The sequence below is a fragment of the Primulina huaijiensis genome, chromosome 15 (assembly GCF_012295235.1).
Source record: "Primulina huaijiensis isolate GDHJ02 chromosome 15, ASM1229523v2, whole genome shotgun sequence".
NCBI lineage: Eukaryota > Viridiplantae > Streptophyta > Magnoliopsida > Lamiales > Gesneriaceae > Primulina > Primulina huaijiensis.
This window is the reverse complement of record NC_133320.1, coordinates 5,029,620-5,043,203: the sequence shown is the minus strand read 5'-3', so window position 1 is coordinate 5,043,203 and position 13,584 is coordinate 5,029,620. Positions and strand designations below refer to the sequence as shown.

Sequence of the window (13,584 nt, the reverse complement as noted above, 5' to 3'; positions counted from 1 at the left end):
GCATGATTTAATTGTTTATGCATGAGAAATATGAGTGTTTAATTAATTTTACGATAGAACGTATAATTTCAAAAATACGACGATTTTACGTTAATATGAAAAACGTTATGAACCCAACGGACATGCCGCCAACTGAGGTGGATTTTTTAACAAAACATGATAAATTTGAAAGAGAAATTCATGCTAGAAACCATAAGTGTTGCTAAGGAAAGGGCCGAGGGTTTGGAAGGGGTTTGCACTTGGTTCAAGTGGCGGCTAGCTTGCATGGCTGGGCAGGGCTCGGCTAGGTGGCTGGGCTGGTTGGGGTTAGGTCCTAGGAAGAGTCTTAGCATGGCTAGGACTCGTGTATCAGGCTGGGGAGGAGTCCACGAAAGTTAGGACTCTCCCCAAGCAATTTTCGCGATCGGCTGCTGCACAGGGGGCTGCGGCTCGATAGGGGCATGGGCTAGGTGGTCTGGTCGGTACCTTAGGATGGTCTAGGGAGGGTCTGTGAGGCTCGAGCTCAGTGGTGGCTCAGGCCAGGAGTCCCACGTGAGAAGGAGACTCCATCGCGTTTTGAGAGTGGGCGCGCGGCTGCTTCTGTGTTGGTGGCTCGTACGTGGGTCCAGGGGTCTGGGCTGGGCTTGGTTGGGTCTGGGGATGGTCCAGGGTTGGTTAGGGTCAGGTGAGCCCGGTGGTGGCTCGGCTGGAAGTGTCCTAGTTGGCTAGGAGTCTTGGTGAAGAGGAAGCTCACGCACATAATATGGTTGCTCGGTTGCAGGGCTGGTGAGCGAGCTAGGGTTAGGTTCCGTGGGCTGGGCTTGGTCAGGAGAGTGCCTAGGTGGGTTGGCTCAGGTTTGGCTCGAGGTGGCTCGACCATGGCTCGAGTAATTTAGGAGATGGCTCGGTATGTTCGATTAAGGGTCAAAAACGAGAATTTAATAAGGAAAATTGGAACCATGGGTCCACAGGTGTGGTTCATAGCTCACAAGGATAGATTAGGTAATAAAAAGTCTATGTTTAAAGTTTGGGAAGAAAATATTAAGTTTTTAATTTATCCGAGATTTAATCGCCTCACGAATAATTAATTAATTGAAAAACCTCGAATTAAGTCAAATAAAATTATGAAAAATTATATTTAAGCTTAAATAATTATTTGGAATAAACTCATGTCATTAGAAGTAAGAAAAAGATAAAATCGAGAATTTTTACGTATAGGACCATAAAACTTGGAAAATACGTAAATGCTTGGCAGCGTCCCGAAGGATCATAATGCATGTTAAATGATATTTTATGATTTATAATTATGATTTTGATGTAAATATGATATTCTATGATTTATGGATATTTTATGATTTATGGTAAAAGCTGTGCAATTTTCACTGTCTAAAATGCTATTTTTAGAAAGTTATGATGATTCATGATTTTAAAAGAAAAAAAAATATTTTGAAGGATGTGAATTTGCTGTGACAATTGATATATGATTTTGTGGAGATGACGTGAGGGCCAAGGCCACAGAAGGACCCCGTTTACGGGCCAAGGCCCCAGAGAGACCCCGTCAGACTATGAGAAAAGGCCCCAGAGGGATCCCGACGATCGTATTTTCATAGTGGAGCCTAGTGCCCAACCCCATAGATCATGTGGAGCTAAGACTGCAGTCGACCGAAGGATAAAAGCTAGTCACTTTCAAGAATCAAACTTCATCCAAAATGATAAAGGATTGAAAGCTTTACGATTAAAATAATTTATGATATATGATTTATGCTTAAATGATTTTAAATGATTTATTTATGTTTAAAAGCTATTTTAAATAAAAGTATTATTTTTGATGCATGTGATTGTTTATGTATTATTTGCTACCCATGTTTAGAACGTGCTGAGTCATTAGACTCACTAGGTTTGTATGATGCATGATTTGATGATATATGAGAGGCGCTGACGATTGAGTGGATCGAGTGCTGCAGTACACTCCCGAGGGACCTTTATGTTTCCGTACTAGCTTGATAAATAAAAGATTTAAAAGATTTACATTAATGATTTTTTAGAGATATTTTATTCTTTAATTTTATGTTAGTGGACCTTTTAAATGTCGACGTAGGAATTTTTGTTAGTTGACGATTTAGAGATTTATTTTATGCACTTGATATTTAAATGTTAAATTATTATTATTTATGAAAATGTTAAGTTTATTTTAAGTAGTATTTTTGAGTTTATTAGTTTAAAAAAAAGTCGACGTCGTTTCAAAGAATTTCTAGTATGCAAAAACTTGTGTGAGACGGTCTCACGGGTCGTATTTTGTGAGACGGATATCTTATTTGGGTCATCCATGAAAAAGTATTACTTTTTATGGTAATAGTATTACTTTTTATTGTGAATATCAGTAATGTTGACCCGTCTCACAGATAAATATTCGTGAAATCGTCTCACAAGAGACCTACTCTTTCTAGTAAGTGCGAGTCATCCGCTCGCGCTGACTACGTTCCTGTCCTTTGTACACATGGTATGTGTTTTTGTCATTGGATCAATAAGAGAATTACATAGTTTGATTAATCGTCAATACCAATACTCCTATTAATCATGATTAGCTCAAAAACTGATTGAATTGAGCTTCCATTATCATCTAATAATTGTTTATTAGATTTGTCAACTATTTATCACCAATTAGAATTATCGGACATATATTAGTATTCTCCAATTAAGTAATAGGTGTACTTTGGCTACTGAATCTATTCACTTTGATTGATCTTCATAATTATTTGATCACCAACACAAATTCTTATATTCTACGTTGATTGATTTTCATATAAAGTTTGTTCACCAATATTAATGCTCTTATTAATCAATTATCTACCAAGACCATGTTTGAGTAGGTATTCCATAGTGTATTTTTTAATAAAAATAAAAATAAAACATTGACATGATAGTATCACAAAGAATACAAATTTATTATCTCATTGTTATCAATTGAAACCTAAATTAAGAGTACTCAATTTTTATCTAATAATATATAAGTGGTAATTACTGGTTTGGTCCTTGATGTTTAGACAATTCTCAATTTAGTCATTTTTTTAATGTTTTAATTTAGTTCATTGTTTAGAAATTTTTCTCTATTCAGTCTTTATTCCTATTTTACCCATGTTTTATATTTTTATTTACTTTTACCCTTTTCTTTATTCTTTTTAGATATGAGTACATGACATTGTTACAATTATCGAATCTAATGCTACGCAAGATTTGTAGCTTATATATCATTGATCTTTTTATGGTTTATCATGCTTCCGTATAATAAATTAAATATTTTATATTTTGACTGGAATTTCGTCGGGTCATATCCAGCGAGTTTTATAGACTACTCCTCACAGCTTAACCACGCAGTCGCAATAGATGGCTCCTAAAATAGATACCTTCAACAACATTTAGTATAATTCTAAATCGTTTCCTACCTCACGGTGTACAACAAATAAGTTTAATTTTGAAAAATAATACAAGAGAGGGGCATAACCCTTAGTTCTTTTATTCAAATATACATAATATTGTTACATAGTAACCTCATGCAGAGGAGAAACTTGTTTATCTACTTATCGTAGCTGAAAATACAATACACAACTAGAAAGAGAAATATTACAAATTTATTTGAAGGAAAATTGAAGAAATGATCGATGTCTTCAACTTCTTTATGCTTTATATTTATAGAAGTCTCTCTGAATCTGAAACTCGGACTCCAGAACTTGTAGAAAACTTTTGAATTATTCTTTGTCACTTGGTGCTGACAATGTTTTGTAGTGGATGGTTGAGTGGTTTTGAAACGCCCACTACTCGTTTTGCTTAAAAAGTAATAGAATTTTTTTTCTTTTCCCATTAACATCGGCCGAAAATACTCTACATACATACATANGAATTCAGATCGTTAATTGTGATTTTCGTAATAGTATTGGGGGCGATTGATCCATCTACATGTACCACAGTACCGGACGATGAGGACATCAGCGACACTCTCACCCGTCAACTGAGCCTTGGCCTTACGTACTAACATATCCATCGTATTCGTATTAGTCACAATTACTTCACATCCATCAACATTTCATATTCTCATCACTTTATAAAATCTATGCATATAAATATTATTTTTCTTTTAAATCAAGCATGCAACATATCTTTTAACGTTAACGTTTCATCATAAAATTTCATAAAAATTTAAAATAATCATATTAACATATAAAACAGCATTTAAGACACTGCCATGACGTTTACTATTTTCTAGGTATAAAATGAACGTTTTACCCCTATACGTAAAATTTCATGATTTTGACTTTTTCTTATTTCAGTTGACTCTAGACCATTCAAAATAATTATTTAAGCTTAAATTAAATAACTCAGAATTTATTTAGCTTAAATCGATGGTTTTTTAATTATTCTTTAATTATAAATTCTTAATGCGTTTTAATCTCGAATTAAATTCGAACTTTAATATAAAATTCTCAAATTTAAAACATAGACTTTTTATATTTATTTAGCCCTTGCAAACTAATCTCATGGAAGTTTGCATACCTGATAGTGGTAAAACGCACACTATTCTTCGAGATAAAAGATATTTCTTAGAACTAAAACCAACAAAAACAATGGTGAATACAATATCATGTCCTGTAGACTTGATAAAAGGTTGTTATAAAGCACATTTTTTGTTACCTAATGGTACAAAAGTTCTTATAAATGATACTTTGTATTCACCACAATCGAAAAGAAATTTGTTGAGTTTTAATGACATATATTCTCATGGGTATGATACTCAGACAATAAATGAAAGAAATGAGAAATATATGTGTCTTACCACATATAAATCAGGAAAGAAATATGTAGTTGAAAAACTATCAATGCTCCCTACTTGATTGCATTATACATATATAAGTCCAATTGAATCAAACAAGGTAGTTGATAATTTTTCAATAATGATTAATTGGCATGATCGATTAGGACATCCTAGTTCAACAATGATGCGAAGAATTATAGAAAATACACATGTTCATCTGCTGAAAGACCTGAAGATCTTTCAAAATAATAAGTTTCAATGCAAAGCATGTTCTCTTGGAAAACTTATTATAAGACTATCACCAGCTAAAATCCAAACTGAATCACCTATGTTTCTTGAACTTATTCAGGGTGATATTTGTGGGCCAATTCATCCACCATGTGGACCATTTAGATATTTTATGGTATTGATCGATGCCTCCAGCAGATGGTCACATATATGTTTATTATCAACTCGGAATGTAACATTCGCAAGATTACTTGCTCAAATAATAAAATTGCGGAATCATTTTCCTGATCATACAATCAAGAAAATTAGACTTGATAATATTGGTGAATTTACTTCCCAGACTTTCAATTATTATTGTATGTCAATGAGAATCACTGTTGAGAATCCTGTTGCTCATGTACATACACAAAATGGAGTAACTGAATAATTGATTAAACGTCTACAACTGATTGCTAGACCAATGATTATGAAAACAAAACTCTATGTTTCTATATGGGGACATGCAATTTTACATGTTGCTACATTAATTCGCATCAGACCAAGTGCATATCATAAATACTCCCCATTACAGCTTGCATTTGGTAAAGAACCAGATATTTCTCATCTGAGAATTTTTGGATGTATGATATATGTGCCTATTGCACCGTCTCAACGAACAAAAATGGGACCTCAAATAAAAATCAGAATTTATGTTGGCTATGATAGCACATCAACCATTCGATATATTGAGCCTCAGACAGGTGACGTGTTTACAACACGTTTTGCTGATTGTCATTTTAATGAGAAAATCTTTCCAATGTTAGGGGGAGAAAAGAAACATACCGAAAAAGAAATTACATGGTATACATCATCATTTTTACATCTGGATCCAAGAACTACAATTTGAAAAAGATGTACAGCAAATTGTGCATTTGCAAAGAATAACAAAGCAAATACCAAATGCATTTGCAGACACAAAAGGGGTAACTAAATCATATATACATGATGTAAATGCCCCTGCTCGAATTGAAATTCCTAAGAAACAAATTGAAGACACTCATGATGTCATTAAACGCTAGAAGTGTGGAAGGCCAATCGATTCCAAGAATAAAAATCCTTGAAAATGAAAAAATATAGAGAAACACGATGAGCACAAAATAGAGAATGATATTCCTGCAGAAATACATGATGATGAAAAGGTTCTGTTAGAACCACAAACTGATGAGAATCGTGAAATCTCTATCAATTATATTAATACTGGAAAAATATGGAACCGAAAAGATATAAAGAAATTGATGAGATATTTTCTTACAATGTGGCATTTGACATCATAAATGACAATGAAGATCATGAACCAAAATCTTTTGGTGAATGTAAAAATTGACATGATTGGATAAAATGGAAAGATTTCATCCATGTTGAATTGGATTCGCTAAATAAACGTAACGTTTTTGGACATATAATTCTTACACCTGAAGGTGTAAAACCTGTTGAGTACAAATGGGTTTTTATTCGAAAGCGAAATGAGAAAAATGAAATAGTAAGATATAAAGCTAGACTTGTTGCACAAGGTTTTTCTCAAAGGCCTGAAATTGATTATGAAGAAATGTATTCTCCTATTATGGATGCAATTATGTTTCTGTATTTGATTAGTTTGACGATATTTGAAAATTTAGAAATGTGTCTTATGGATGTTGTCACAGCTTACTTATACGGATGTATCTATACATACATACATACATATACATACATATATATATATATATATATGTATATATATATTTGAAAATCCCTGAAGGATTTGAGATGCCTGAAGCACAAAGTTCAAAACCCAGATAATGTTATTCTGTGAAATTGCAAAGATCATTATATGGGTTAAAGCAATCGGTTCGAATGTGGTATAATCGGCTAAACGAACACTTAATGAAAAAGGGATATGTAAACAATTCAATATGCCCTTGTGTTTTCATTAAGAAAACAACATCTGAATGCGTAATTATTGATGTATATGTTGATGATTTAAACATCATTGGAACGAATAAGGAAATTCAAGAAGTTGTGTCGTACTTGAAGGAGGAATTTGAAATGAAGGACCTTGAAAAAACAAAGTATTGTATGAGTTTGCAAATTGAATACAGAGAATGTGGAATATTTGTTCACCAGTCAAATTATACAGAAATGTCCTTAAACGTTTTAATATGGATAAATTAAATCATTTAAGTACTCAAATGGTTGTTAGATCATTAAACATAAAAAAAGATTCATTCCGTCTATGTGAAGATGATGAAGTTATTCTTGATCCAGAAGTATCATATCTAAGTGCTATCGATGCCCTTATGTATCTTGCAAATTGTACAAGACCTGATATATCTTTTGCTGTAAATTTATTGACAAGATATAGCTCATATCCTACAAAGAGACAGTGGAACAGAATTAAATATATATTCCGTTATCTACGAGGAACGACAGACTTGAGACTTTTGTATTCAAAAGATACCAATGAAAGTATAATTAGTTATGCTGATAATGGGTACTTATCTGATCCACACAAGACATGTTCTCAAACCGGATATGTATTTACTCGTGGAGGCACTGCAATTTCTTGGCGTTCACAAAAACAAACACTTGTAACAACTTCATCAAATCATGCCGAGATTATTGCACTACATGAAGCAAGTTGTGAATGTGTGTGGCTAAAATCAATGACCGAACATATCCAAATCTCATGCGGATTATCATTTGACAAGAAGCATGTGATACTATACGAAGATAATGTTGCATGTGTTGCTCAAATGAAAGAGAGATATATAAAAAACGATATAACTAAACTTATTCCTCTTAAGTTCTTTGCATTCACCCAAGAACTTGAGAATAATAAAGATATTGATATTCGTTACATTCAATCAAGTAAAAACTCATCAGATCTCTTCACAAAGTCATTTCCTACGACAATATTCAGAAAGCATATATATAACATTGGGATGCGCAATCTACGAAATTTGTGAAGAATCGTTCGTGTTAACATGAGGGAGAGTTTACGTGATTGTACTCTTTTTCCCTTACTGTGGTTTTTATCCCAATAAGTTTTTCCTAGTAAGGTTTTTAACGAGACAGTATAAAACATGTAATGAATACAATCATTGTATCATGATCATCATCATAAGAGGGAGTGTTGAAAAATAAGAGTTAGAATATTTGAATGTTGAAAATAAGAGTTGTGAATATTGAAAATTATTGTGTGATGATATGTGTAATGATGTATTTATTTTTAGATTATTTCCAAAGAAATTATATAAATAGGTCTCTCAATGTGTGAAGAAAATCACAATTGATTAGAGAGAAAATTTTATAAAGTGTGTAGATTAATATATTTGTGAGTTTGAGATTTTTATTTTTATTGTAATTTTTTAATTTTAACATTTGGGAATTTTTTTTCGAGTTTCCGAATAATTAAATATTGAAATAATTAAATTATTAATCTAACGAAACCCATATTTATCGTATAACAGCAACGCAGATTGAACATCATCAATCGCATGCCATCGTCATCCGAAACCTGCAGTTCGCGACACTTCTCATGGCTGATGAAATCTTGCTTCCCCGATCCCCACCGGCACCCCTCCCCCCTTTCCACCGCCGCCGGCACCACCACCATCTCCTCCCTCCCGGATGACCTGCTCCTCGAATGTCTATCTAGAGTGCCGCACTCTTCCCTCCCTTCTATCCCTTTCGTCTGTCGCCGATGGGGATATCTTCTTAACTCTCCCACTTTTCATGTTCTCCGCATCCGCCACCACCTCGTCTTCAGCACACTGTTTTGCGTTTCGATCTCCAGTTCTGCCCTTTTCACGGCGACGCTTCGCTTGGATGCTGGGGATTGTCCTTTGTGGAAAGTGTCGTCTTTTGTTCTTTCGAGCGATGGAAATGGATTTGATTTGGGGAGTGGCTCTAATTTTTCTCTGTTCTCGCATTTCAGATTGGTGTCTATTGGCCGGAAGATTTATGTCATCGGGCGGACGGCGATGCTCCGGTGCGATACTTGGACTGGGACTTTGGTCACGAAGTCGGGGATGGGTTTGCAGAGGAAGAAATTTGCCGCCGCAGCGGTGGAAGGGAAGATATACGTATCCGGTGGTTCTGCGAGATTGTCGACGGTTGAGGAGTATGACCCGGATGAGAATGCGTGGCGTGTGGTGTCTGACGCGCCGAGGAAAAGGTATGGATGCATCGGAGCTTCGGTGGATGGGGTGTTTTATGTCATTGGAGGGCTGAAGATCGGCGGCGCGTCCGTGAACGACGGTGGTTCACTTGGGGCAGAAATGACGCATGTCTACGCCAGCTCAATGGATTTATACGACGTAGCTGCGCGTGGATGGCTGAGAAGCCGAGCAGTCCCAGGCGGCGGCTGCGTGGTGGCGGCGTGCTCTGCGAACGAACACATCTACATCCTCTCGAGCCACGCGGTGGAGCTCTCGTTCTGGAAATTCAACGGGTCTAGGAAAAGTAAAAGCTTCGGAGAATGGTGTAGGTTGAAATGTCCGCCGGTGCCACCGCAGGTTCGTGTGGACAGCACAGTGAGGTTCAGCTGCGTCGGGGTGGCGGAGAAGGTGGTCTTGATACAGGTGGTGGGCTGCATCGATGACTTGCTGCGACGGAGTGGGAGGCTTGAGAGGGGGTTCAGGGAGAGATTGGTGCTGTTGTATGATATCGCCGCCGGGGAGTGGAGTAGGGTGGCGGATCTGCCTGAGGTGATCCGACGCGCCGCCTGTGTTTGCGTTGAATGTTGAGTTAGTACTCTTTCTACTACCTACGTTCACGGGTGCGTGAACCTGAAGCATTTGACTGTTTACAGTCTCGAGGCCAAAAAAAAAAAAAAAAAAAGAAAAATTGAATGATTGGTGTAATTAAGGATTTGCCTTAATCCAAGTTTAATTGTTAAATAATTTTTAGGGTCAAAGAATTGGAATTAGTATTGTATTTGATAGTATTTTTCAAAGCTTCTGAGTCATACATTAATATTTCTTTACATTTCTATCAAATTTATGATAGAATAAAATTTTAATTTTCAATAGAATTTTAAGGATGCACCTGACAAAACCCATTACACTTAACATAAGAAGTTAGAGGAGTTTTCCAATGAACAAGCTGGTCTGAACTGATCTATGATGGAATGAATATTAAATCTGTTCTTTATGCTCCATACTTTTATTGTAAACATGAGTATGATTGATCCGTCTAACGAATAAAGATTCGTGAGATCGTCATTCAAGAGATCTACTAATAAGAATTACTTTTTTTTAAATTGGATTAAATTTAAATTAAAAGACCAAAAAAAGGCAAAAACTTGTGTGACTCGGTCTTACGGGTCGTATTTTGTGATACAGATCTTTTATTTGGGTAATCCATGAAAAAATATTACTTTTTATGCTAAGAGTATTACTTTTTATTGTGAATATCGGTAAGATTGATCCATCTCACAGATAAAGATTCGTGAGATCGTCTCACAACAGACATATTCCCAAAAAAATTAGAAACCTTAACCGTCTAGGCAGCCTTGTCGCCTAGGTTTACCGACTAACCCTTTTTTCTAGGCGGCCTGTCGCTTGTCTTTCCCCACCAAAAAGAGTTTATCATGCGCTCAAATTCCTCGCACAATAACAAAGGCAAAGCAAAAACACTCATTAACATAAGAAGGAAGAGGTTGAACAACCAACTTTAATAATATTACATAAGAATTTATATTTCCATCCATTCATCTTGTTCCGAAAAACATCTTGTTTATTACGGCCGAATAGAGAAGGGAGACCAAGATAGTCTCCAAATTTATCAGTATGTCGCACTCCCAGCAATGTGCAAATTTTATGAGGTAGTCTTGTCATTTGAAAATCAACTTCTTTGATGAGATAAGATTAGTATTATTGTTTATAAAACATGAAAACTCTTATGAGACGGTTTTATAAGTTAATTCTGTGATATATATTTCCAACTTGACTTGATCCAAAAAAATTTATTTTTTTATGAATAATACTTATAACTACGTGTATGGATCAAGTCCATCCGTCAGCAGAAACACAAGAAAGCTATAAAACAATTTTCTAAGAGTGATATAAACGCAAAAAAGCTATAAATCAATTTCCCAAAATTTTCCTACGTATCCACGGTTTTTTTATTATTAATTTTAAAAAAATTATATTTTGAAAATAATATGTATGGTAGCGTTTTGTAGTAACGTCAGTCTAAGAGTGTCAAAATCAGACACAACTCACCAACCTGAAACGATTCAACCCGAAAAAAAATCAGGTTTTGGGTTTTCGGGTTCGAGTCAGATCGGGTTGAAACCGATAGCTGACCCGAAAAAAATGATCGGATTGGGTTGGGTTGGTTGACCTGAAAATTATAATTTTTTAAAAAAAATATATAATTAATAAATGTTGGCTACATTTTTATATATTGTATGTCTGAAAAAAAAAATTTATTGTATATTTATATCATAAATTTTCATGTATTAATATTTATTTTGAAAATTTTTTATTTTCTAAACAAATGTTTATTTGATTTAGTAAATATATTTTATTTTTCTACAATTAGACTTTCAAATTTTCGTGTTGAGTTTTTTCGGGTTGGCTCGGATTCGGGTTAGGTTCGGGTTGATCAATTTTTGAATAGTACTATTGCTCGACCCGACCCACCCAACCCACCCGAATTGACACCCTTAAACGCCACCAAGTGTGTAGCGTCCGCTGCAGGCTACAGCTAGCCCAACAGCTTTTTCAGTGTCCTGTTTCGAGGCAAAAATTTTCTTATAAATAAAACGGAGGAAGAGTAAAATAATCAAACGAAAAAAGAATAAAAAGTATTATCTATACAAAAATAAGTATTTGTTTGTATGAAATGTGATGATTGATGTAGGACCGAGCGCTTGCCACTTTACCAAAAGCTATAGCTGGTGGTAATGGTGCAACTCAAATCTTTTAAACCGCACAGCAGCTCAAACACCACGGTTCGATCGCTCTACCAAGTAGGGACAATTATTATACCCAACAATCTCCCTCCCAATAATTGCACTCCTTGCAATCAATGGGAATCGAACCCGTGACCTTGGCTCTGATACCAATTGTAGGACCGAGCGTTTGCCGTTTTACTAAAAGCTATAGATTGTAGTAATGGTGCAACTCAAATCTTTTAAACCGCACAGCAGTTCAAGCACCACGGTTCGATCGCTCTACCAAGCAGAGACAATTATTGCACCGACCAATTGATTTTTTTTTATTTTGTACATATATTAAATATTATTTTTTAAATTTATGCTTATTAACTTTTTCAATTAAATTTTATATGTGTTATTTTATTTCTTATTATAATATTTTGTATTAATTTATTGTTTCGACAACTTATTTCAGAATGACAGAAAATCAAGGTCCAGAACAGGGGCGTAGCTTCACTAGGGGCTAGGGTGAGCTTTAGCCCAGCCTAGTCTCGGGATTAATGTGTATATATAGTTATGCAATATTTTAAGAATTTTAGTCACTGAACAAAATTTTTATACATGGATTTCTATTAGTTTTAAATAATATAGCATTTGAGCTTATTTTATATCTATGTGGTTATCTTAATTTATATACTTACTCATTCTTATTCTACACTTTATATATATATATATATTGAATAAACTAAAAATATATAAATACTAAATAATAATCAAATTAAGTGATAATTATTAGAGTACAAAATTTTATAACTAAATTATTTGAATGAATAATGTCATATGTACATTCAATTTTTTTTACTTACTTTACTATGAATTTATTTTAAAAGTTCATTATTATAAATAATATTTATCATGTATCTTGATATATTAAATTCATAAGATGATTTTTAAAATTTATCTAGTTCATATTATACAAAATATAACAAAAAAAATTAAAAAATACATTAAAAAAATTTACATTTTCAATGTCCAACCCACCCTATTTTAAAATCTTGGCTACGTCCCTGGTCCAGAAGATCTCGGTGTTCTCTGCTTACAAGCAACACATATGTCATCAACAATTTCTTCTGAAATTGTTGATGATATTGTAAGAGTTAAACGATCATACAATCTGGTTTGGATGTTATATGTTGGAAATCATTTACACAATCGTGTCTTTGCTTACTAAATCATGTGCTTTTATGGGGTTTTACAATGCGGTTTTCGAGTGTTTGACAATCATTTGATTACTGTTCTTGTTAAACGATGGCGACACAATACACACACTTTTTATTTTAGATGTGGTGAAGCGATTGTGACGTTACAAGATGTTTCGATAATTTGATGTCTAACAATTGATGGTGACCCAATGACTGGAATAGATGTTTCACATACAGTTGACCAATGACAACATATATATCTTGATTTGTTGGATTTGCGTCATCATCATCGCATTTTAAAGGTGGTCATTTGTCTAAGACTGCACTACACGATTACTGCATTTCTACCCTTATTGATGATAATAATTCGAAAGTAGACGTCATGAAATATATCTGTTGTGTAGCGTTGATGATTATTAGAGGAATATTGTTCTCGGATTATCAAGGAGATTCGGCTAGATTTA

At 34.5% G+C, this 13,584-nt stretch overlaps 1 protein-coding gene across 1 annotated transcript; it reads left to right on the top strand.

The window, feature by feature from the left end:
• Positions 1-8,491: 8,491 nt before the first annotated feature.
• On the top strand, positions 8,492-10,017 carry LOC140958286 (F-box/kelch-repeat protein At5g26960). Its single transcript, XM_073415675.1, has one exon. It carries the CDS (start codon positions 8,530-8,532, stop codon positions 9,778-9,780), a length of 1,251 nt encoding a protein of 416 aa, XP_073271776.1. The 5' UTR covers positions 8,492-8,529; the 3' UTR covers positions 9,781-10,017.
• Positions 10,018-13,584: the final 3,567 nt, after the last annotated feature.

Coding starts and splice junctions, on each gene's coding strand:
- LOC140958286 (XM_073415675.1), top strand. CDS start 8,530: ATGCCATCGTCATCCGAAACCTGCAGTTCGCGACACTTCTCATGGCTG.